The following is a 23,892-nucleotide window of genomic DNA, read 5'->3' as shown; positions in this document are numbered from 1 at the left end:
ACAGACATACATCTTGGAGTGGAACTGCTCAGGCATATGATAATTCAAATGTTAAAGCTTTTGAGTTACAGACTTCCGAAACTGGTTTCCAAAATGGCTATACCATTTTTCTTTCCCACCAACAAAGTGTGATGGTTCCTATTTTGCTGCATCTTCTCTCAAAGTTTTCATTGTCTGTTATTTTGATTATAGCCATCCTAGTGGAGTGGTACCTCATTGTGATTTTCATTTACAGTTCCTTAATGACTAATAACGTGGAATATCTTTTCACCTGCTTATTGCTCATTTGCATGTACTCTTTGTAGAAATGTCTATTCAAAGTCTTTGAAAAATTTCCAAACTGCATTACTTGTCATTTTATTCTTGATCTTTACACACTTCAGAAATAAGCCCTCCCTGGCTGGGGTGGCTCAGTGGATTGAGTGCCAGCCTGCAAACCAAAGGATCACCAGTTCGATTCCCAGTCAAGGCACATGCCTGGGTTGCAGGTCAGGTCCCCAGTAGGGGGCACACCAGAAAGGCAACCACACATTGATGTTTCCTTCGCTCTCTAAAAATAAATAAATAAATAAAAATCTTTAAAAAAAAAAAAAGAAAGAAGGCCCTCATCAGATATACAGCATGTGGATATTTTCTCTCTTTTTTACTGGTTTGATGTTTCACTTTCTTCAAGGCATCATTTAAAACACAATCATTCAAACTTTGAAGTACAATTTACTTATTGTTTTGTCACTTGTGTTTTAGGGTGTCATACTAAAAAATAATTGCTTAGCATAACCCAAGGTCACGAAGATTCACTGCTACATTTTCTCCTATGATATTTAGTTATATCTATTCAATTTTGGTCTATGATCCACTTTGAGCTAACTTTTGTACATGGTGTGATTTAGGGGTCCAAATTAATTCTTTTGTATGTGACTATGCAATTGTCTCAGCACCATTTTTTAAACACACTTTTCTGTTTCATTAAATTCTCCTGGTATTTTTGTCAAAAATTAACTATTATTATAAGGATTTATTTCCGGACATTCTATTCTATTCCATTTATCTACACATCTACCTTATGCCACTATCACATTTTCTTTATTAATATAGTTTTATAGTTAAGGGCTTGTAGTAAGTTTTAGAATCAGGAAGTATGAGTCATCAATTTTTTCCTTATTTCATGAGATTGCTTTCTTTATTCTGTGTGTCTTACATTTCTATGTGAATTTTAAGATTACCTTAACAAATTATGCAAAAATGTCAGTTAAGATTTTGATATTGTATTCAATCTGTATATCCACTTGGGTAAAAATGTCAGCATAACAATATTAAGTCTTCTGATTCATGATCACAAGATATATTTCTATTGATTAGAAATTTCTTTAATTTTACTCAATAATGTTTTGTAATTTTCAATGTAGAAGTTTTGCCCTTAATTTGCCAAACTTGCTCCTAATCATCTTTATTATTGCTGACGCTATTGTAAATACTTATTCATTTCACTTTGGACTATTTATTTTGAATATATAAATGGTAGAATTTTTTATATTGATCTTATATCCTGCAAATCTTCTGAACTCATATATTAGTTTTGATAGCATATTTAGTGAATTTCTTATACTTTTCTACTTATAGAATCATGATATCTACAAAGAGATATTCTTTCTTTTCAATGTAGATGCCTTTAATTTCTTGTCCTGAACTAACTGCACTAGCTAATACCTTCTAGTACAATGCTCAACAAAAGTGGCAAGAGTGGAAATCCTTATCTTGCTCCTGACCATATGGAAAAATCATTCAATGTTTTCTTATTAAGTATGATGTTAGTTGTGGGACTTTCATAGATGCCCTTTAGCATGTTTCAAGAACATATGGAATATTCTCCAGGACAGATCATATCTTTGGACATAAAATAAGCCTCAATAAATTTATAAGGACTGGCATCATACGTAGTATGTGGTTTAACAACAATGGAACTAGAAAAAAATATATAAAAAATTGGGAAATCCTTGCCCTGGCTGGTGTAATTCAGTGGATTGAGCAGAGGCCTGTGAACCAAAGGGCTGCCAGCTCGATTCCCAATCAGGGCACATGCCATGGTTGCAGGCCAAGCCACCTGTCGGGGGCATGTGAGAGGCAACCACACATTAATGTTTCTCTCCCTCTCTTTCTTCTTCCCTTCCCCCTCTCTAGAAATAAACAATTTTTTTTAAATTGGGAAATTCTTAAATAGGTGGAATATTAGACAACATAGTCCTAAATAACCAACATGTCAAAGAAGAAATCCCAAGGGAAATTAGAAAATATTTTGAGCCCATATTAATTAAATTATTGGGCATACTACAATACTTCCTTTCTTTTACTATAGTTTTCAACTCCAGAATTTATTCTGTATATTTATTGACACGGCCTGATTATTGAAACTTTTCATTAATTCTTCAGACTAGATTCCTTTGGGTTCATTGAACATATTCATAAAGGTTTGTTTAAAGTCTTTGTCTACCTAGCCAACTGTGGGCCCCTCCAGCTTCTAGTGACTGCTTATTTTCCTGTGTATGGATCATACTTTCCCATTTGTTTCCTTTTGTTTTGCCTCATCAATTTTACTGTGTTTGTTGAAAAAAAGTACACTATACATGCTAGTATAGCCATTTTTGAAATAAGATCACTACTTCTCCATGTTTTGTTCTTTGTTGGTTTAGTGACTTTTCTGAACTAAATCTGCATTCACAGGAGTGTGTGCCCACTGACATCCCTGCTTAATTAGCTTAGTAGCTAGGAATAGTTTGTTATGGATTTCCTTAAATGCCTTGAAACAATAAATCATAAAAATGTGTTGTGGCACACTTTGACCACTTGGGTAATTATTTATAACTCTGCCTTATTCTTCATTTCCAGCTGACACAGTGCCTCTGTGTCAGACAGAACTGAAAAAACTGGCATCTTCTCAGATCTTTCCTGGGCAAGTGCACAGCTCTGCACATGCATGTGGCCTGAACGTTTCACAGGCACGATTCATTTCCCAGATCTTCCCTTAAAATTTCTGGCCAAATTCTTGCTCATCATAACTGTTATTGTAGCCTCAGGCAACAGCAATGTCAAGCAATAACTGTTGAACAGTTTTGGCAAATGCCCTGAGGATAGAAATATAAAAATATTAGGAAGACCTGGGAAACATGAACAGTATTATTGATACTTTAATGAAATAAAATTTAATTAATTTAATGGATATTATCCTTAATTACAGAATGGGCTGTGCTAAAAATGTACACTCTATACGTAAAATAACCAGGTTCTTTGGCTTTACTTGTGTATTAAAATGATAGAAATATAGACTTTAATTATTGTTGTTTGTGAGAATAATTTTGCTATGAATAGACTTTACTTCTTTTAATTAGATATAGTTAACATAGCATGATTGTAACTTTTAACAGCTTACATTTTAAACAATGCATTCATTCTGAATAAAGTATTAAAAAGTTATAGATATTATCTCCACCATAACAGCAAAATAAAATAACCAATGTTACAAAACTACCGCTTTCTTTAACTCGTTTTCATGAAACTCTTAAGATAGGATTCCTTGCTTACCAGTAAATTCTGAAAGGGGAAAAGGAGTGGTAGAAAAAATATTTTTTTCCTTATTTTTAAATAGTAAATCTAAGTAGTCATGATTTTTTTCCTTCCTTCCTTCCTTCCTTCCTTCCTTCCTTCCTTCCTTCCTTCCTTCCTTCCTTCCTTTCTCTTTCCTTTGTTTTAAATGCCACATATTTATTACTATTGTATCTGTTCATTAAATAAAACTTCCTTAAAAACTATTATGTGGTTATATTTTGCTTGCTTGTTTGTTTTATTGTTTAGGTTCCTATTAAAGGTGAGATCATATGGTATTTGTCTTTCACCACCTGGCTTATTTCATATATATATAATCAAAGACACTCAAATAGAGAACAGGCTGACAGTGACCAGAGGGGAAAGGGGAGGGAATTTCAGGGGGAAAGGGGAAGAAGGGTTGACAGAAAGTAGTATAAAGGACACATGGAAAAAAACTAAGGTGGCTGGAAATTGGTGGGAGGTGGGGAGCACTGAGGGGGGAGGGCTGGGATGGGATTAAAGGAAAACTGTACTTGAACAATTAAATAAATAAATGAATTAAAAAAAACTATTATGTGCTTGATACTATGATTTATGCTAGTTATAAAACTATGGTTAAGAGAGACATGCCCTTTTCCCACAGTTTATAATCTGGTGGAAAAGAATAAACAGGCAATAGCAATATGAGGCATGTATGATGGTAAACAGGTAAATAAATGCCATGGAAGCACATGAATGGTATCTACTCCAGGTTTATGGGAATAGGGAAGGATTTTTGAAAAATTGTCAACTAGGACTTGTCCTAGACAATGAAAAGGAGTTAGACATGGACCTGGCTGGTGTAGCTCAGTGGACTGAGCATGGGCCTGCGAACCAGAGGATCGCAGTTCGATTCCCAGTCAGGACACATGCCTGGGTTGCAGGCCAGTTCCCTGCAGGCCAACTCCCAGCAGGGGATGCTCAAAAGGCAACCATACATTGATGTTTCTCTCCCTCTCCTTCCCCTCTAAAAGATAAATAAATAAATAAAATATTTAAAAAAAAGAAAAGGAGTTAGACAAACACAGGGACATGAAAGATGGGGAGTTAGACTGAGATTTCCAGATGGTAGCAAAAGGAAATGTTCATATACAAAGGCCAAAGTGTTGCTGGAGCCAAGAGTGGCAAGAGATGAAGCTGAATAGATAAGCTTTTGAAGAACAGTAAAAGCAACTTAGAGGAGTATGTACTGAATCCCAAAGGGAAGAGATGACATAGAAGAGTTTTAGCAGAAGAATGACAGAAAGAGATTTGTCTTCATAATATTGATTCCATCTGCAATCCAGCAAGGAAGGAAGAATAAAACCAAAGCACATATTTTCCAAGATCAGAAAAAAAGGAGAAGGTATGGTGGGATTGCAGACTGGCACAACCACTATGGAAAACAGTATGGAATTTTCTCAGAAAACTAAAAATGGATCTGCCTTTTGACCCAGAAATTCCACTGCTGGGATTATATCCTAAGAACCCCGAAGCACCAATCCCAAAGAACCTATGCACAACAATGTTTATAGCAGCACAATTTACAATAGCCAAGTGCTGGAAGCAGTCTAGGTGCCCATCAGTAAATGAATGGATCCAAAAACTATGGTACATTTACACGATGGAATTCTATGCAGCAGAAAGAAAGAAGGAGCTCCTACCCTTTGCAACAGCATGGATAGAACTGGAAAGCATTATGCTGAGTGAAATAAGCCAGGTGGTGAAAGACAAATACCATATGATCTCACCTTTGAACAAAACAAACAAACATTTGTCCAAAGACAAATACCATATGTCCACTTTTGGACAAAATACCATATGATCTCACCTAATGGACAAAACAAATAAACAAGCCAAATATAACCAAAGACACTAAAATAGAGAACAGGCTGACAGTGACCAGAGGGGATAGGGGAGGGAATTTCAGGGGAAAGGATGAAGGGTTTACAGGAATAAGTCTAAAGGACACATGGACAATAACAAGGTGGGGTGGAGACAAGAGGGAGGTGGGGCAGTTTGAGAGGGTAGGCTGGGATGGGGGTAAAGGGCAGAAAACTGTACTTGAACAACAATTAAAATGAATGAATGGATGAATGAATGAAATAACATATATATGGGAAAAAAGAGGTAGAAGGTAAATCCAGAGAATTTCCGAACTTTGGCAGTATCCTCTAAAACTGAATTCAGGCTCCTGTGATGGATAGATATTTGAAACTTCTTTCAAGGATTCTATTGAGCACACAACAATTTGTAGATCAATATGGGAATGGGGAGTGGAACATTTATTTTGTGATTGGCTGAAACAAATCTAGCAAGGAGAGCTAAGTGTAAAACTCCATAAAAAATAAACATGCAAATAATTATGCATTTCTTCACATTCTCACTATTATTTATACTGGTAAAAGACAGAACACACTTCTGGAATTTTGTGTTTATAGGTTTCACATTAAAACCTCAAAGCATGTTTAAAAATCTTTTGAAAAATACCTTGTATTATCTTGCACAATTTCTACAAGCGAAAATACACGACTCAAATAGATTTTAATATGTCTTATGATTATATACTAATACTTAGAAATGAAACTTGTTTAGAATTAATTCAGCTTTATAATTGCAATGAAATTGAATACCTGTTAGACTAATAAAAAGTAGAATTCTAAATATTCTTTATGTGTCATTGTTTCACCTAGTTAAATATAAGTAAATGATTTAAATTTTCATATAACTCAAAATACTCCTACTAAAAAATCTTACCTTATATATTACCAAGTCCTTTGTATAATTAGGCACCATTATGGTTCTATTTTCTCGGACCCCCACTTGACAGTTTGCAACGATGTGTTCCAAGGCCACGGGTCTTTTGCCAATCCCTTCCAAGGTAAAGACATACTCCATACCATCTATTTTATTTTCTACAGTAAGTTTGCCCTGTGACAAGAAAAACAAATTTCAGCTCTTTAGGAGTCACAGTTGGATGCCATACAACCTCTACTGTCCTATTAATCTTGAATCTGAGTAATGAAATGAGCATTCACAGAGGTGTCAGCCATTTACTCTACTAGTTTATGTACAACACCTCAGCTGAAAGACTAAGATGACTTTCCTGTGAAAACCTCATTATTTCTCTTTACTTTTTCTAAATATAGAGTTCAGATAGGCATTCTGTTACATAGCAAGTACATGTGTGTTTACATCCTGGTCAAATAAATATGTCTTCAGAAACTAATTTCTGAAATACCAACTTCATTAATGAATAATAAGCAATAGGAGCAATGATTTTATTTTTTATGCATTTTATATAAAAGTAATCTAGATATAAATAATGGCAGCCAATGGCATTGCAATTTTCTGAACGTTTAGCCCTCAAATTAAAATATTTATTAGAGTTTCAAGCAGAGTGAACACAAATGATCAAATTCATGAAAATATAACCTATCTGAAAGAAGATTTACCACAAATTATATAGGTTAATATAATACATTGTTTTACTGAAAAACTAATACTAGGTAAATAGTATCAGTGAGTTCATACCGTAACCTCATGTTCCAAAACAGGTTTGAATGTGAGAGGGTACTCTAAAGTTTCTCCTGGTGCAACAGATATTTCAGGAGGTCCATCAAATGTTTCTCCTTCTATAGTCACGCGATATTTGCATTCCTTTTTGGTTTTGTTAGTCTAAAAGGCATGAGAATGGTAGATAAATATCAGAGAGATCATATTTATGAAGTTGAATTACATATTAATTCTTGGTGCTTTTCATAAAATCATATATTGTATTTTGAGTCTATCTCTTAGGAATCACCATTTGAAAGTCATATTTGTTAAGAACAACTATCAAAAATGCAAATATGAGGCACAAAAATGACTATATGCTTATTCAGTGTCATACAGGAGCCTTGCCTAACAGAAAGAGATCCGTAGGTTATTCATATCTAAAGAAATATCCCCTTGTTGGACTTATTAAGGGTTTAAATGATAAAATGGTCTTGGGGGTTACACATTTTACTCCTAGCAAATGGCCACAAAAAAGTGTTCTAACTGTAGATTGCTTGCATAGCAAAGGTTACATATGTCATCAAAGTGAGGTTTTGTGCTTTGAGTAGATTTCTGTTATAACTTTAATAATTAAACAAACAAAAGACAACTTATCAGTGAAAAAATTCAGAGTTCCTTATAATTATATTACCTTCTTCTATGCTATACAATCACTTTGAGTGATAGATAGCCAAGCTACAGCCAATCATTGTTCTTAGTGCCCATAAACCCATCTTAATAAGGTCAAGATCACAACCGAATTTTGAGCAGAGTGATAGGAGAGTTCATTACTCTGCTTGGTGGAGCCAGGAGGCATATCTTTTGAGTGGGAATTTGATGATAAGTTAAAGAAGTTAAAGGTAATTTTTTTTACACAAAGAGATCTCCTTAATTTTTTTACACAAAGTGATTAATCAAGTGAATAACACAATGACATTGATATTCAGGAATAAAACTGACTTCAATGTAGAGAAACAAACAGGAACCAATAATGCATTTAGAAATCAATAATAGTTCAAGATGAGAGTTTGTAAGGCCTTAATTAAGATGATGGCAGTGAGAATGAAGAAAAATACAAAAAAAAATGTTTGTACTTACTATTGGAATTTTCTGGGTAAGGGCTTGAAATGTGGGTGTTTCAAATTTAAGTGCAGCGGCTGGATACTTATCAAACACCACACCTTCAACATAATACAGACGCACATCATAGTTTGACACCAACAAAATTTGGCAAGGGTAGCGCCCAGGAGTTACAGGAGTAAATCGTAAAGAAATTGCAAAAGATCCATCTGGAACTACGAAAATAATTTTGAAATAGTCGAATTATTTTAAATGGCATACATCCTAAAAATCATTTGGTGTAAAGCAATATTTAATATTACTGTATTTAATTGTATAATCTACAAGAGACTAGTTTATGACAAGGTCACACACTACCCCTAAAGCTTCATGGCCTAACAGGCAACTTTATTTGTGAATGACAGACAGGCCATTCATAGGTCAGAGGAGGGTCTGCTCCATAAAGTCACTCAGGGACCCACGCTGTGAAAGATGTATCATCAGAAATACCTCTCCTCCTTCCCCGACAGGTCAGGGGAAGAGGAGTGGCTATGAGTGTATTCATGGGCTGACTTTTCAATGCTAAGCCCCAAAGTACCACAAATTACATTTAGTTGGCCAGAACAAGTTACATGGCTCTATCTAACTGAATAGGGCTAAGAAATAAGACAGACATATGGAATATTTGGTAAGCATTACTGTTTCCCAGATTTCTGTGACTTATGGATGCTCTGTCCCATAACAATCAAAATGATTTACAACTTGACCAACAAATAGAAATCTTTTTTCTTAGTTAATAATCAAGGGAAGCACAAAGAGCTACATCTGATTAATATTTCTCACATCACTTTGTTATGCCATTTACCTTAAGTTAATTGTTAATATCATTTCTTACGATGGGTATGCTATCTATGCTGGTTCTTTCCTTCCAAGCAATACTACTTTTCCTCAGAAAATCAACATTTTCTTAATCTCCACAAAATGAGAAAGCCATTATAAAAATCTCTCAACCTTAAAGTAGATGCAGTATAAGAATATAACAGAAATTTCACTGATTGGCAAAATATTTGAGTACTACATGGAAAACAAATGATAAAAAATATTTAGAAACCTAATTCTGCAAAGAAATTCTCTCGAACCAAGAAACCAAATCAAGCTTATCAACCAATGGACCAGACAGATATTATAACATTAATTGGTTATAATTTCAATTGACCTGCGTTTAATAACACAAATGTTAAAAACGGCAAACTTGCCTCCAAACACAGTGAAGTTTGTACACCAAGAAAAGCAGCCCCTCCAACAAGAACAATAACGGCTTTAAATCATTTTTCAAATAAACTGAAGACCTGTATGTGTGTTATAAGTTACATGTGATGTGCTATATATTATAAAATATATTAATTATGTAGTATATGGTTTATATTGCATGCTGTATATTGCTGTATGTCATGTATTATATGTTACATACTGTATATTCAAACACACTGTTAATGGGCCACATTGGAAATCTATGTTACATCTAACCAAATTCCAAGATTATCAGCTGGTCTAAGGGGAAGACAAAGTCTGTCAGAGTATTATTTTTATTACATCCTTTTCAAGTACAAATCAAATTTTAGAATAAGATTTCCTCTCATCCAAAGGACTCCAGGCACACTTTATCATCTGTTATTCACTAATTACTTCCCTTCTAAAAGAAGTGTTTGTGTTGTGGCAACATCATTAGAATAAACCTGGTGAGACAATGATTTGATAAAAATCTGTTGCTTTATTAAGAGAAATAATGAAATCCCATTTTTGTCTTGCATGAAGAGACCGAAATGAAAATTCTTAGATTAAGTAATTTAAAGAAAATTAAACTGTTTAGAATAGGAAATGTAAGCAATTCAACAATAATTACTATTTTCAGCAAAAATAAACTATAACTAGCCATTTAATAGTAAACAATAACTGAAATGTACAAGTTCAAGTGTAAAGCATCTGTTAAAAGCTTTGTGTTACACACTGTTCCCTTTTTCCTAGACATATTCCTTTCTTAATGATATTGAGTCAAAAGTGAAAGCCCAAGACATTCTTTTTTTTTTAATTTGTGAATTCTATTTTATTTCTGCACTTTTCCTTGATATTTGAAACATTTTTCCTTGGTACATTTGGATGCAATGAGTTTTTGGTATGTAAAATTTGTTGACAGGGATTCTTAAGTGCACATTTTCTAACTCATGAAAGTTCATGAGCAAAGACCCTAAGGAATGCACAGTGCCAGCACCTCTGCCTTACAAGTCCAAAATCAAATCCACCATAATGTGGGATATGGAGGAAAGATGGTTCTATTTATGGAGGTATATTGATAAAAATAGTATTTGTTTCTTTTTCTTAAGCATATGAAATAAGTCCATTGATTCATGTCAGAAACATAAGTAGGAATGCAATCATATATTACTAACAAGAAGTTGCCTCTAGATCAACGTGTGCATTAGCTAGTATCCACATTTCCGTGGATGTAAAATAGTAGAGATGAAAATTATCTTGATTTGTAGAAACGTGGAAATTTTACTGGCCATATTGTGCCACCATACTATTACTCTCTAAGGAATATGTTTTTTTAAATAATTTTTTAATTTAATTCTTGTTCAAGTACAGCTTTCTGTCTTATATTCCCAACCCTGACTGCCCCCCGCCCCATGCTCCCCACCTCCCTCCCATTTCCGCCCCCCACCCTTAGTTATTGTCCATGTGTCCTTTATACTTGTTCATGTGAATCCATCCCCTTTTCCCCTGTGATTCTCTCCCCTCTGGACCCTGTCAGCCTGTTCCATATTTGAGTGTCATTGGTCATATTTTGCTTGCTTGTTTGTTTTGTTCAGGAATATGTTTTCTCAAAGTCCTTTGCAATTCTGCACTGGAACAGATGCTAACTGCATCCTGCCATGTCCTCTTTCATTTAAATCTTCCCTATAGGTCAATTGCTTTATGGAAAACTATGACATTCTTCCTGAGGGCTTACTGTAGTCACAGGAGGGAGCTCACATGTATCAGGCCAGAAGTGACAATTAACGCTTACAACTGTAGCCTCAACAAATAATGTATCATATGATGAAAAATGACTCACCTTCTTTGTCTTTTGGTTAGAAAAACTCTGGGGTGAATTCTCCACTAACTCCTAGAGATCCGCGGTGAAATTGAAACCACACAGCTCACATTAGCAACTGTTCGTTTACACTCTCTGAATTGGCTGCATCTCTTTGCTGTCTTTCACTTCCTCACACTCCCCACCTATGGTTGGTTCCTGGGATCACTTCTGAAACTACAGATCTTGAGACCTGGTTTTAGGGTCTGGGGTTCCCCATCCCAACACACACACACCTGCACATATAGGAAAGACAGCTTCTTGTCCTAAGCTCTGAATCTTCTCTGACATCGTCTCTCTACATGTGCAAGGAGAACATAAGCCCAAGGGGACAGGCCTACGTGGAACCCAGCCCCAGCCACATTCCAAGTTCATGGGATGCTGTAATTCACAATTCAAAGTGCTTTGATCCCAACTCCAGTGCTTACATAGGACTTTTCCCAACATCAGCCCTCCCACTGTGAGACTCCCAGGATGGAAGGGTCACTAAGAGGTGGCTATTAAGGGGAAGATATGGACCAACAGTAGTTATACAAGCTGAGGTACCCACGCATGTGTACAACAAGAGTCTTTATGGCACATGTCAGAGTTGAAAAAAGGAGGAAAACAGAATGAGCACCAGGCCAGGGCCCTGCTAGTTTGTGCTATCATATTCTAGTGCAAAACTCTGAGGAGGCCAAGGACTCTAAAATCAAACTTGGCTCTTTTAGATTTGTGTAAGGTAATATTTGTCAATGTGAAATAGTAGAGAATATATTCTATTTAACATTGTTAGTTTGATTTATTGCTTTTAAAATTTAGACATATGGTATGTGGGCTTTCACATATGCTTTTGACTGGGGCATTACAAATATTAAAGACATTCTGCACCTGTCCCTTCCATCCCTACTCTCTTCAGATGTGCTCACCTGGGGCCTTTTCTTTATAGGTGGTCCTGGTAACTGTGGCAGTTGCAAGGATTCAATAATTAAAGATAACCAAATACAGTGGTACATTGGTACCCATTGTTAATTTGTTCCAGAACTCGTGACAGATGGTGAAACTGATGAGCACTAAACAATAAAGCATTTTGTCTTCAGGGGTGGTGGTGTTAACTCATGCAAGTGCTAGCGAGTGTGATGAGTCCCGAGCAAGCGCCTAGTGCTGAAACATTTTTTCTCGTCAAAATGTGACAATTATGGGGTTTGATGAGTTCTGAAGCTGATGAGTACTGAGGTATGACTGTATATCTAAATTTATCAGATTAGAGTTACTAAGGAAAAGAAAGGAACATAAGAGAGAGAATCTCTCTAATGAAAGAATAGGGGGAGAAGGTACAGAAAATAGCATAGACAGTAGGTAGGAAATAGATAGGGGGGAGGGCAAGAATAGTGGGGGAAATATAGAATCTAAAGAACCTGAGACACATGGTCATAAACTAAGGGGGGGATAATGGTGGGGGAGGGGGTGTGTGGGTGGAGGGGAATGAAGGGGGGAAATGGGACAACTGTAATGGTATAATCAATAAAATATATATATTTAAAAAAAGAATACTTAATTTTACATAACATTAGCTAGAAGAAGTCAGTGTGATCTACAGTTTTTGAAACAACTCTTAAAAACCTGCTATACTCAGATTCCAGAACAGGTTGTGGTTATAACAATAACAATCAATACCACCATTTTCATCAGCTATCCCTGCATACCAACTACACCAAAACCTATCATTTAAAGAAAGAACAATTTATTTGCTCATGATTCTGTGGCCTCACCTCATTTTGGAAAGCTTATCTGGTTCATGCAGTATTGGATGGACTCACTCATGAATTGGGACGTCATCTGGAGATTCTGTCCATAAACTCTCTAAACTTCTATGAGATGAGCCTACTATTTTTCATATACAGAAGAATTACTGGTAGCAAAAGAAGGGGGGCTTTAATATACAAATGGTTATCAAATGGCTGCTTCCTGTACATTCCTTAATAATTCATTGGCCAAAGCAAGTCACACAGCCAAAACCAGGGTCAGCAAAGCAGGAAAGACTACACAAAACACTGATACAGGCGGACATAATCCACTTGGGCTTCTACTGAAACAATCTCCCTCTTAACTACAAGGGAAGATACATGTATAAAACAGTAGGGTGAAAGAAGCAATCAACTGAGAGTTTTCCTGTTTTCTAGTTTTAGTTCCTCTCCCGAGCCATGTGACCTTGGGCAAAGAACTCATGTTTTTAGAGAGAAAGGAAGAGAAGGAGAAAAAGAGGGAGAGAAATATCTATGTGAAAGAGAAACATCAATTTTGGTTGCCCCTCATACATGGCCCAATCTGCAACCCAGGATTGTGCCCCGACTAGGAATGGATTAGGTGACCTTTAGCTCTGTGGGACAATGCCCAAACAAATGAGCCACGTCATTCAGGGCTAGACTTTTCTTTTGTCCACAACTCAATTTCTTAATCTGTAAAAAACAGAAGAGTGAGATTTAATCAGTAGCTTTCAAGCATTTTAGTTTTTGGTTTGGAGGTCCTGTGTGTGAAAGATACCTAAGACAGAATGTCAACATATGAAACTAATTAACCTAGAATTGATCTGGTTGAAGTTGGATGAGAAGCTGGAAACTCCAATTCACATCCATGACCCCCGTGTGGCCAAACCAAAGTACTTTAAAAGAATGCTAGGGCTTTATGGAATATAATTTGATGAATTTATCTCTTAGGTTTCTTTGTACATCAGAAATATGGAAGAGGCTAAATATATATAGTGAATTGATCATTAACTTCTTTGTATAGTTAATTATTTAAGTAAATTACTGGCAAACAACGGTTAGAAGTTCTTAATTCAGAAGATGAGGTATCAAGAGAGTGAACAGCTATATTTATATGAATTCATTTATATGATGAATTTATAATACATATTTATTTGTTCCAAATTCATGTATGAGTAATTATATTTACAGAGAATTTATTAGCTTATTTGCTAATCCTACTTTCCATCTGCTACTGCCAAGTTTTAGACTAGATTTTTTTTCCCATTCTACAAGCAAAAACACAAACACATACTAGTTGGAATTTTACCCATTTTAGTTCCTTTCCTATGTTCTTATTTGCACATCTGCCTTACAAATACTCTGGTAAAGAGAGTGATAGATTCACTGTGTACTCACTGTGCATTACTTTCTTCATGTAGTATCAAAAACATGAAGTGTGCCACAGATTTCATATTTAATTATTTTTTTAACATTTTGGGCAGACAGATTTCATATTTAAAAAAGTATTCATGACAAGCATGGATGGGACTGGAGACTATTATGCTAAGTGAAATATTATGCCAGGTGGTGAAAGACAAATACCATATGATCTCACCTATAAGTGGAACCTAATCAAGAAAACAAAGAAGCCAGCAAAATAGAGCCAGAGACATGGAAATAAAGAACAAACTGACAGTGACCAGAGGGGAACAGGCCAGGGGATAATGGGGGAAAGAAAAGGAAGGGTTGTCAAGGAACATGGGTAAAGAACCCATGGACAAAGCCAAAGTCTGGGGTTGGGGAGGACTGAATGTGGGAGGGTGGGGGGTAGGTAGAGCAGGAGAGTAATGAGGGGAAATGGGGACCACTGTAACTGAACAACAATAAAAAAGGAACAGTAAAAAATTCAGCAATTACAAATATTAGTGTGTGTTTGATTTATTTTATAAAATGTTTTCACTAGTAGAAGTGTAGTATAACATCATTTTACTCAAGAAAACCATTTTCTGAAATGGTTTAGCTGCTTATATTGTCAAATTTATTATACTACTCAGTAAAACAACAATAATGTAAAATGATAAGGACCCATACTAATGATGGACAAGTTCCATTTTTGAAATATTGGTTAAAATGGGCTTTATCACTTCAAAAGAGGCTGAACTACTTTCCTTTTCCAGCACCAGGAAGATGTATATAGTATACTACTTAAGGGTGAAAAGAGAGGAAAAGATTGGGAAAGGGCTAAGGAAAAAAACAAGGGAGGAGGATAAAAATAAGGGAGGGAAGTAGGAATTGAGGAAGGAAAAAGAGAGCTTGGGAGCTGTTAGGAGAATGGCATGTGACCTTTTTTCTCTGACCACGTCCAAATGGCTCAGAGCACTGGATTTCTGGCCCCATGGCGTTTCTAATGATCTACAAGCAGAAAAGATTGCTCTGTGGTACCCTGTCATGTTCTGCTGAAAGGCAATTCCTGTATATCCTCATAGGTCCCTAAAAGCACAGGGGAAAGGCCACAGAAAGGCCCCAAAGTACCAAAGTAAGCAGAGGGCAAGAATTGTGCACTGCTTTCCCAGCGCAGGCAAGTTAAGCTTAAAAGGTACAGGAAAATCTAACCTTATTGTGTTGATTAGGTCTAGTAGGGCCTTATTAGTCACATTCTGTCTGCTGGATCTCTCAACTGTTGGAGATGTATAATAAAATCTCCCACTCTAGCTGTGGATATGTTCATTTTTCCTTCCATATTTGCCAATTTTGCATTATGCCTTTTAAAATTATGTGGTCGGGTAAAAAAAAAGTTTGAAATTTTCCTGTACATTGGATTCTTTCTTCTTGGATTATGTAACACATTTATTTGCCTTAAAGTCTGTTTATTCAAATATTAATATATTTATGTCAGCTATTTTTTGATTTGTAAATACTTATTGTAGGTTTTTTATTGTCTTACCAGGTAATTTTGTAAGCAGTAAAAAAGCAAAACTGCATTTCACTTTTCATTGTGAGAATATCAACTTTTATAGTTTAGTTGGTTTATATTTATCTTGAATAATGATATATTTGTGTTTAATATCTCTTTACTGTATCCTTTTTTTAGTTATTCTTTGTTTTTTAACTTCTATTTGGCTCATCAAGTTTTCCTTATTTCCTTTTATGCATTTTACTGGTTTAGAAATTGTACATTCTTTTTCTATATTTTTGGTTTTCCCAAATTTTCTGCATTCATACTTTACATAAAATGTTTTAAAATAGTTCAGAACTGGTCTCTCCAAATACAAGAATCTTACATGCCTATCATGGCAATAACCCACTCCTTATAAAATAAATATTACTGTCTTGTGGTTGAATTTTCTTTGTTTTTATACTTCCTGAATTATTTGTTATTATTATTTCCATAGCCAATGCTGGTTGAAATTTGTGCACATTTACACATTGTTTTATTAATCATTGCTCTTGGGTCCCAATTCTTTCTTCCGAAAGCAATTTCCTTCATCCATAAGTAGATCCTCCATTTGTTTTATTTGGAAAATATCTGTGAATTTTAAATCACCTCAATTTCACTGTTGAATTGAAAATATTTTTATTTCAACTTTACTCTTGAGTAATAGTTTACTGGGAGTTAAAATTCTACAGTGACAGTTAATTTGCTTCAGCACTATGCCTTATGTATAATTCTTGTTCCTTTGAAAATGTCTTTTTCTCTTATTGTTTTGCACAGTCTCTTATTTTTGTCATTCTATTGTTATACTATTACGCATTTAGGTGTCACTCTTTTATCTTCTGGCATTATCTCCTGGGATGTCAAGGAACATGTACAAAGGACACAAGGGCAAAGCCAAAGTGGGGTAGGATCCAGAGTGGGAGGTGGGGATGGGCGGGGAGGGGGGAAGTGGAGGGAGGAAAATGGAGACAACTCTACTTGAACAACAATTAAAAAAAAACAAAAAACAAAACAAAACAAAACAAAATTGCCTCTGCCCTCTCACTTGTTCCTATAAATAGCAGAGGGTTATCATTCTTAGGTGGTCACCCCTTCAGAGTCCCATTCCCCTTTAACTTTGCAATGATCTCTTAGATCTAAATGTGAAGGTAGCTCAATGCACACACCCGTGGGTCAATTTCCTGTATGGAAAATGTATCCATTCATTAGGCAGGATCTTTTCTGATATCCACTAGCAGTTTTCAAATAGTGTAGAGGAAAATTCACATTTTAGAAAATTTCATTAACTACCTGTAAATGAATAAATTCTACTCCCACCAACAATGACACGTACCACAAAAACCTGGGACTCTTCCCATCTCTGCTACCAGCACCAGATCCCACACAGCCTTCATAGAAAGATGTTCCTCTACATTTTTCCTTCCAGTTATACTCACTTGAAGTCCAGGGGAATTGTCTTTTCAAGAGGGATGCAAACAAACAAGTAGCAATAAAGGGCCACCTTGGAACTCAGTTCACATGTATTCATTCATTAGAAAAATATTTTAAAGCCCCCACTATGTGCCAGTAATGAGGAGGCACCTGCCTAGTTTTCTGGTAAGTGTAGATAATAAATTTCTGAGAACAAGGCAGATCACGGGACTAAACTGTTTGCTCTTTATAGCAAAATTACATTTTAACTGAGTATGAGTTGGCAGAGGATATTCAATGTGTTTTCCAGTCAAGGCACAACAGCTCAGTAATTATTGGGAATTCTTCACAGGATTTATATAAATGGGTGGCTGCTATCTTTTCTTTCCATTGCTATTAAACTTTTGAATTTTTAGACATCTTTATGGAATATTTCATGGAAAATTAACATAGGGCATATCATGGAGTAGTAGCTTGGCAGTATTTTTAACTAAAAAATTTTCATTTTCATACAATTTTCTAAGATAAAATTTCCAAAAGAAAAGAACTGAGATTGCACTTTCTAATTAACCCATCCATAGGGAAGAAAGCAGGGGACTGCTCAAAGCAAATTAACTTTATGCTTTTGCATTTTCAAGTCTGAATACCATAATCTTTCTCTGTCTTTGTAGTAAGAATAAAATGTTTTGAAGAGAGTTGTTGATTTTTAAGATCGTATAGATGGATTTACCCAGTGTGCAAGTTAACTTGAATGAGCAGTTAGCAAGCCAATGAAGAGCACATTCTCCAGGAAATAAACTAGGGAGAAAGGCTTATACCATTTTTGATTAAATGCCTCCTTAAATATATCGTTGCCTAGTATACGTTCACCTTTGAAGAAATATAGATAGAATAAGACATTGTTCAAAATTTAAAAGCTCACCTTTTTTTTTGGGGGGGGGTGAAGGTACTGTGTCCATAGATATAAAACAATAAAGGCAAAGTAAGATATTTATCTAAGTAAAATATCTTCAGTTAAAATTATGAGGATAAAGAATATATACAAGTCTTGGATATCACAATTATGTTGTCTAGGTGATAGCAGATTATTTGACTTACAGTATATTTTCTTTTATAATATAGGGCACAGTCATGTCTCATTACTGCAAGGTGCAGCACTGAAGGAACCTGGAACTGGCAAATACATAAAGCAAAATCCCCAAAACTCTCAAATGTTAGGACAGGACACATATTGGCAACTGAGCAAGCTGCAATCTCAGACTGTGGGAAGCACACAGTGGAGGGCAGTCCAATCAGAAAGATACACCAGTCCAACAACAGTCATGACTTTGATTTTCAAAAGTCAGAAGTCAAATTCCAATCAGATACCTGGACTGGAGAAAAGGGGAACTAGGTCAGGCTGATGCCAGAGGCCAATGCCACAGCCAAGAAAAGCCCTAGGATCCTACATTCAGGGGCAAGATTCTTGTTGGAGGGGTCTCGGGTTGTCTACCCCAAGCTGGATGACAGGAAGAGCCTACCAGTACCCAGGGAGGCAGTCTGGCCACAGCCAGCATGGGGTTTTAGAAATCAAATAGAATCCTATGCCTATACTGGACCGCACAGGACAGAGGGAGATGCAACACAGGGCAGGCAGCATATGAATGAGTAGCCAGCACTGTCAGGTTTAACACTGAAATGGTGCCCATGAGAGGGCAGGGATAACAGAGCAGCGGTCAACCCAGATGGGCTGGTAGATCCCAGGTCTGCAGTGAGAACTGGCCCAGGGCCTAGGATGAGGCATGTCGGCACAGAGGGCAGGCGTAAGGGAAAGAAACTGCACACTGCCTATCTTGAAAGCTGCTGACAGTGTCACTACCAGAATTCTTTGAAATATTAATATTCATACTGCACTGCTGTATGGGATTCACTGTACGTGCTTCCCAAGATTCCCTTGGTTCCACCACCTTCAGCAACCTCAACTGCTTGTCCTACCCTCCACGTTCCTCCCTGCCTGAGGAGAGCTGGTAACTTCCTGCAGAACCAATGGAGCCAACCCCTTAGCTGCTGCGCTACAGACAGAGAATTTCTGGCTCCTCTTGCCATGGAAGGGCACAGAAGCTGGCATCCCATGGGGCCAGGGAATGCTACCTTGAAGCCTAGGACCATTAACTTTCATGGAGTAAAATGTGGCAAACAAGAACAACAGACAGGAGGTGAACACACAGATAAAATTCTTTTTCTTCCTTTCTCACAGTGATTGCTCAGGGGCCTTTCTTTTCAAATAGCTTTGCAAAAATGACACCTGCTGAACGACCTGTGGCAGCATGTGTCTTTCATGGGGGTGAGTAGTAGACAAAGAAGCAGCAGCTCATGCATGACTCATTGCTTTGCTTCCCTTTGTCCGCTTCCTTGTTTCTCTTCTTCTCTCACTCTCATTGCCTTGGATCTGCGGTACCTCCTGAGTAAAGCGTTACTATTTCCTTCTATTCTCAGGCTTCATTATTAGGGGACTCAAAGTAAGACAATTATGAACCTAAGAATAAAGGACAGCATAGCATAATGCGAACGACAGTAGACAAAATATTTAGTAAACTCTAGCGTTACTCAGGAGACTTGATGTGTACTCTTCCATAGCTTCCTGAAGGGACTTAAATTTTCTGGGCCTGACTCTCTCCAGTTGTAAAATGGAGACATAAAGTGGTGGCTTTATGCTGGGCAACAGTGCTTTCCTGGACTCTTAATACGTGGATCAATGACAGCAGTCACCTGGAGGGAACTTCTGCAGGTTCCTCAATCTCTTCCGACCTGTGATGATGCAGCAGGCCTAGAGCAGACCTAGAATCTGCACTTTGTCAAGGGTACCCAGCTGCTGCTGGAGCACACACAGCTGGGGTTAGCAAACCACAGCAATGTGGAAAGAGCCCAGGCTTTCAACTCCCTATTTCTGAAACCGCTTTTATTTGTAAGTGTCCGAAACCCCACTCAAACAAGCAGAAGCCCAAATGTAACTCACTGATGTAATAACTGGCAGGTACAAAGAGAATGGCTGCCTTTAGGACGACAGCATCTAGAAATCATAAACTGAAATCATGAAGATTTTTCTTTCTCAGCCTTTTGGCATAGCTCTTCTTGGTGCTGACCTCATTCTTGGAGACTCTTCTTGTTTACCCTTGCTTATCCTACCAGCTTAGCAAACCAGGTAGGAAAGAAAAAAAAGCCATCCTTTGTCCAAAATGCCAGCAAAACTGCTAAGTCTCACTTTTCTTGAATCAACTGTGGTCAACTCAAGCCCTGAAACCATTTCTGTAACCAGGTGAATAAACATCTTGATGGTCTAAAAGGTTAAGCAGACAAGCACTTAGCAGTTGGACTTGAAGATCAGGATTATTATGAGTTGAATACCATTACTTCCACTAGACTATAAACTTCCTGAGGACAAGAACTTAATCTGATTGCTTCATTCATTTGAATCCTTTAAAAACAAATCTGAATGAATGAAACCCTTTTAAATCTTCAATAAAAGATAAAATAAAGTTTCCAACAAATGTTTTAATAAGTAACAAAACATATAAAGAATGGAAGAGGCACAAATATTACACTTAAACCAATAATTTTTAGGACAAATAATTAAATGAAATGCAGTACAGCTTAGATATGAATAGAGTACCAACTAAATTATTCTTATATGTGAGATCCCATGTTCTATGACCAGAAAAGTCAATCCAAGCTGTCAGCCTTCACAGAAATTTTTCCCTAACTTTTCCAGTGAGCATTTCCAGTTCTTTCTCTCTATATTTAGAGAGTTACACAATTCCAGGTCAATTATTCTGGTAAAGATTTACATATTATTACATAACATTCATCTCAAAAATCACGATGTTAACTGCAAGTCTAAAATCTGCTTTTCTGAGAAGCACCAAGGTTGTTGGCTAGAAATGAAATGAGCAGAACAACACGACATTTCTAAAAGGGATTTCAGACAGAAGGGAGAAACTCAGTGTTTCCATCAGGCCATAACCCCCATTGGTGGAGGGAGAGAAGAAGTGAAGAAGAGTTATCCCGAAATGGAAAGAGAGGGGAGTGACAGTTGCCCCAGCTTGATCATTCTGCGACCACGGAGGCTGCTTGGGCTGAGGCCAGATCGCAAGAGCATGTGACTCAGTGTTCGGACTCCAGCAAGGGATGTGTGAGCAGTGACATATCACTGTCAATTGAGGAGAATCCGTTCATCAATTGGGCTGGACCCTGCACCGAGATGTGTGATTGGGGAAGGAGGGCAACGGATTCAGTTACTGCCCAAGAACACATTCTCCAAAGCTGATTCATATCAATCACTGAGATTAGGATACAAGCATTACAGAAAACGCAGTAACCAAAAAAATCTATCAGTGTTCAGATTTTGAAATTTGTAGATAACATATTCATGGTTTTTATTTTAAGTGCCTGCTCACCTACCAACCACTGAAACTAACATCACTCCTCTTTCCACTCCATCACCAGATTTCCCCTTCCTAATATTACACCCAGATATGCTTCTACGTGAAATCCAATGGTGAGGTGCAACCGGGGCAGCCCTCCAGTATCACGAGGCACTTCTCTGAGGAAAGACAGGATTATTATTTCCTTTCACAAGAACTATCATCACAGTCCTGGCCTGCTAGCTACGGTGGGTAGAGTGTCCTCCTGATAAATCTTCGATAAAAGATAAAATAAAATTTCCAACAAATATGTTTTAATAAGTAAGGTTGTGGGTTCAATCCCCTGGTCATAGCATGTACAAGAATCAACCAATGAGTGCATGAATAAGTGGGACAACAATCCCTTTCTCTCTCTCTCCCTCTCAAAATCAATAAAATTAAAAATAAGCTATCTTCATAGTATCTATTAGGATACTTTTCTTATCAAAGGACAAGACAAAAGTCAAATGTTTTAAGAATGAAAGAGAAAATAAAAAGTCTCTAACATTCTAATTTTAATGGTGAAATAAAGACACTTACTAATATATGAATAGTACATAATCATAGACTTATCCTGAAAAGAAGCTGATTTCAAATATTTTCATTGTGTTTTATTATACCTATGTGTAATATTACAACAGAATGTGCTACTAGTTAACATTGATTAATGCATTCAAAGGAGTATTACAATTGCCCACATACTTAAAAACAAAAATCTATTTGACACTATTTTTCGACTGACTTTTATTTCTAAAAAATAAAAATATGTTTTATACTTTGTTCAACAAAAAAACAAAATGACATAGCCATGACAGGTAAAATCTGATTTTTAAACTGTGTAAAAACAATTAATTTACGTAATTACTCTCAAGGATTTCTAAGTTTCAGTATACTAACGTTCTGTGCATTAAATTTAATACATGTTAAGTAAAATTTATTTTGAACTCCCATGCACAAAAAATACAGAATGTATTCATAAAATAAAAGTGCATCTTTATTTTATTTTTCTGAAAAATAAATAGCATCTATTATGCCAAAACCTTCAAGTATTAGAAGAAAAAGTGGGGAAGGGTTTGAAGAAAATATTATAAAGGACACATGGACAGTAACAAGGGGGGTGGAAATGGGAGGGAGGTGGGGAGGGCTGGGGGTAGGCTTGGATGGGGGTAAGGGGCAGAAAACTGTACTTGAATAACAAGTAAAATAAAAAAAAATTTAAAAAGAAGAAAAAGTGATCAAACGGGAAGGAGACCATGTGATTATTTTAATCATATATTATGTGGGTAGAAACAAATGATTTAAATATAAATGGTGAGAGTTATGAACAAATCTGATAATTTTACACACCTAACACACCAATCTAGTCACTAATAATTGATAGACCATTTGAAATTAAAATCCAGAGCTGAACTCTGTTTACTGAAACAACATCACTGAAGTCAAAATCTGGGTTAAGTTTTCATGTGGCTAGTCATAGTCCTCTATATTACAACCACTTTTAATACATCTAACTAGCTACTTATCAAAAAAGTAATAACCTGAGTCACAAGATGGAATAAAAGAATGAGCCACAGAAGTGTGGGAACTGATACTAAATGCCATTCAAAGCATATGGTCCAAGATGGTTAGCAAACACTAGGAACAATTTTGCATTGTCAAATTTCTAAAGGACAAGGGCCTTTTTTATTGGGCTCACTGCTCTATCTCTGAGGCCAAAACACTACCTGTACACACTAAGTTCTCAATAAATACGTGTTGAACAAAGTATCCTATCATCTGACATCCCAATCAAAGGGGCTGAAGATATAAGTTGAAGAGAGAATTCTGTCACTACTTAATTCCAGTTCATTTGATTAACTCCTCTGTGTTTCAATTTCCTCATCTATAAAGTGTGGAATCTGAAATAAATCAATGGCTTTCAAACTGTATTCAGGAGAGCCCTGAACTTACGTGAATCTGCTTTACGAGCCACTGCTGGAAATACAATAGGAGGCGGGAAAGGGCCAGCAGAGTTCTGAAGCATCTTCTCTAGTTTTGAAGAGAAAGCTTTACATGTAT

General features: G+C 36.4%; 1 protein-coding gene across 1 annotated transcript in view; it reads right to left on the bottom strand.

Moving 5' to 3' along the window:
* The window catches only part of CFAP47 (cilia and flagella associated protein 47), a 328,185-nt gene that overhangs the window by 95,352 nt on the left and 208,941 nt on the right, over nucleotides 1-23,892 (bottom strand). Inside the window, exons 45-47 of the mRNA XM_037067787.1 lie at nucleotides 8,233-8,423; nucleotides 7,132-7,275; nucleotides 6,355-6,528 (exon numbers count right to left, since the gene is read on the bottom strand). Coding sequence (XP_036923682.1) covers nucleotides 6,355-6,528; nucleotides 7,132-7,275; nucleotides 8,233-8,423 — 509 coding nt within the window. The remainder of the gene's footprint in view (nucleotides 1-6,354; nucleotides 6,529-7,131; nucleotides 7,276-8,232; nucleotides 8,424-23,892) is intronic.

Source organism: Sturnira hondurensis, unplaced genomic scaffold (genome assembly GCF_014824575.4).
Source record: "Sturnira hondurensis isolate 20B ecotype Veracruz unplaced genomic scaffold, ASM1482457v3 Scaffold0017416, whole genome shotgun sequence".
Taxonomy (NCBI): domain Eukaryota; kingdom Metazoa; phylum Chordata; class Mammalia; order Chiroptera; family Phyllostomidae; genus Sturnira; species Sturnira hondurensis.
The sequence above is the reverse complement of the archived record's forward strand: the minus strand, read 5'-3'. Positions and strand labels throughout refer to the sequence as shown.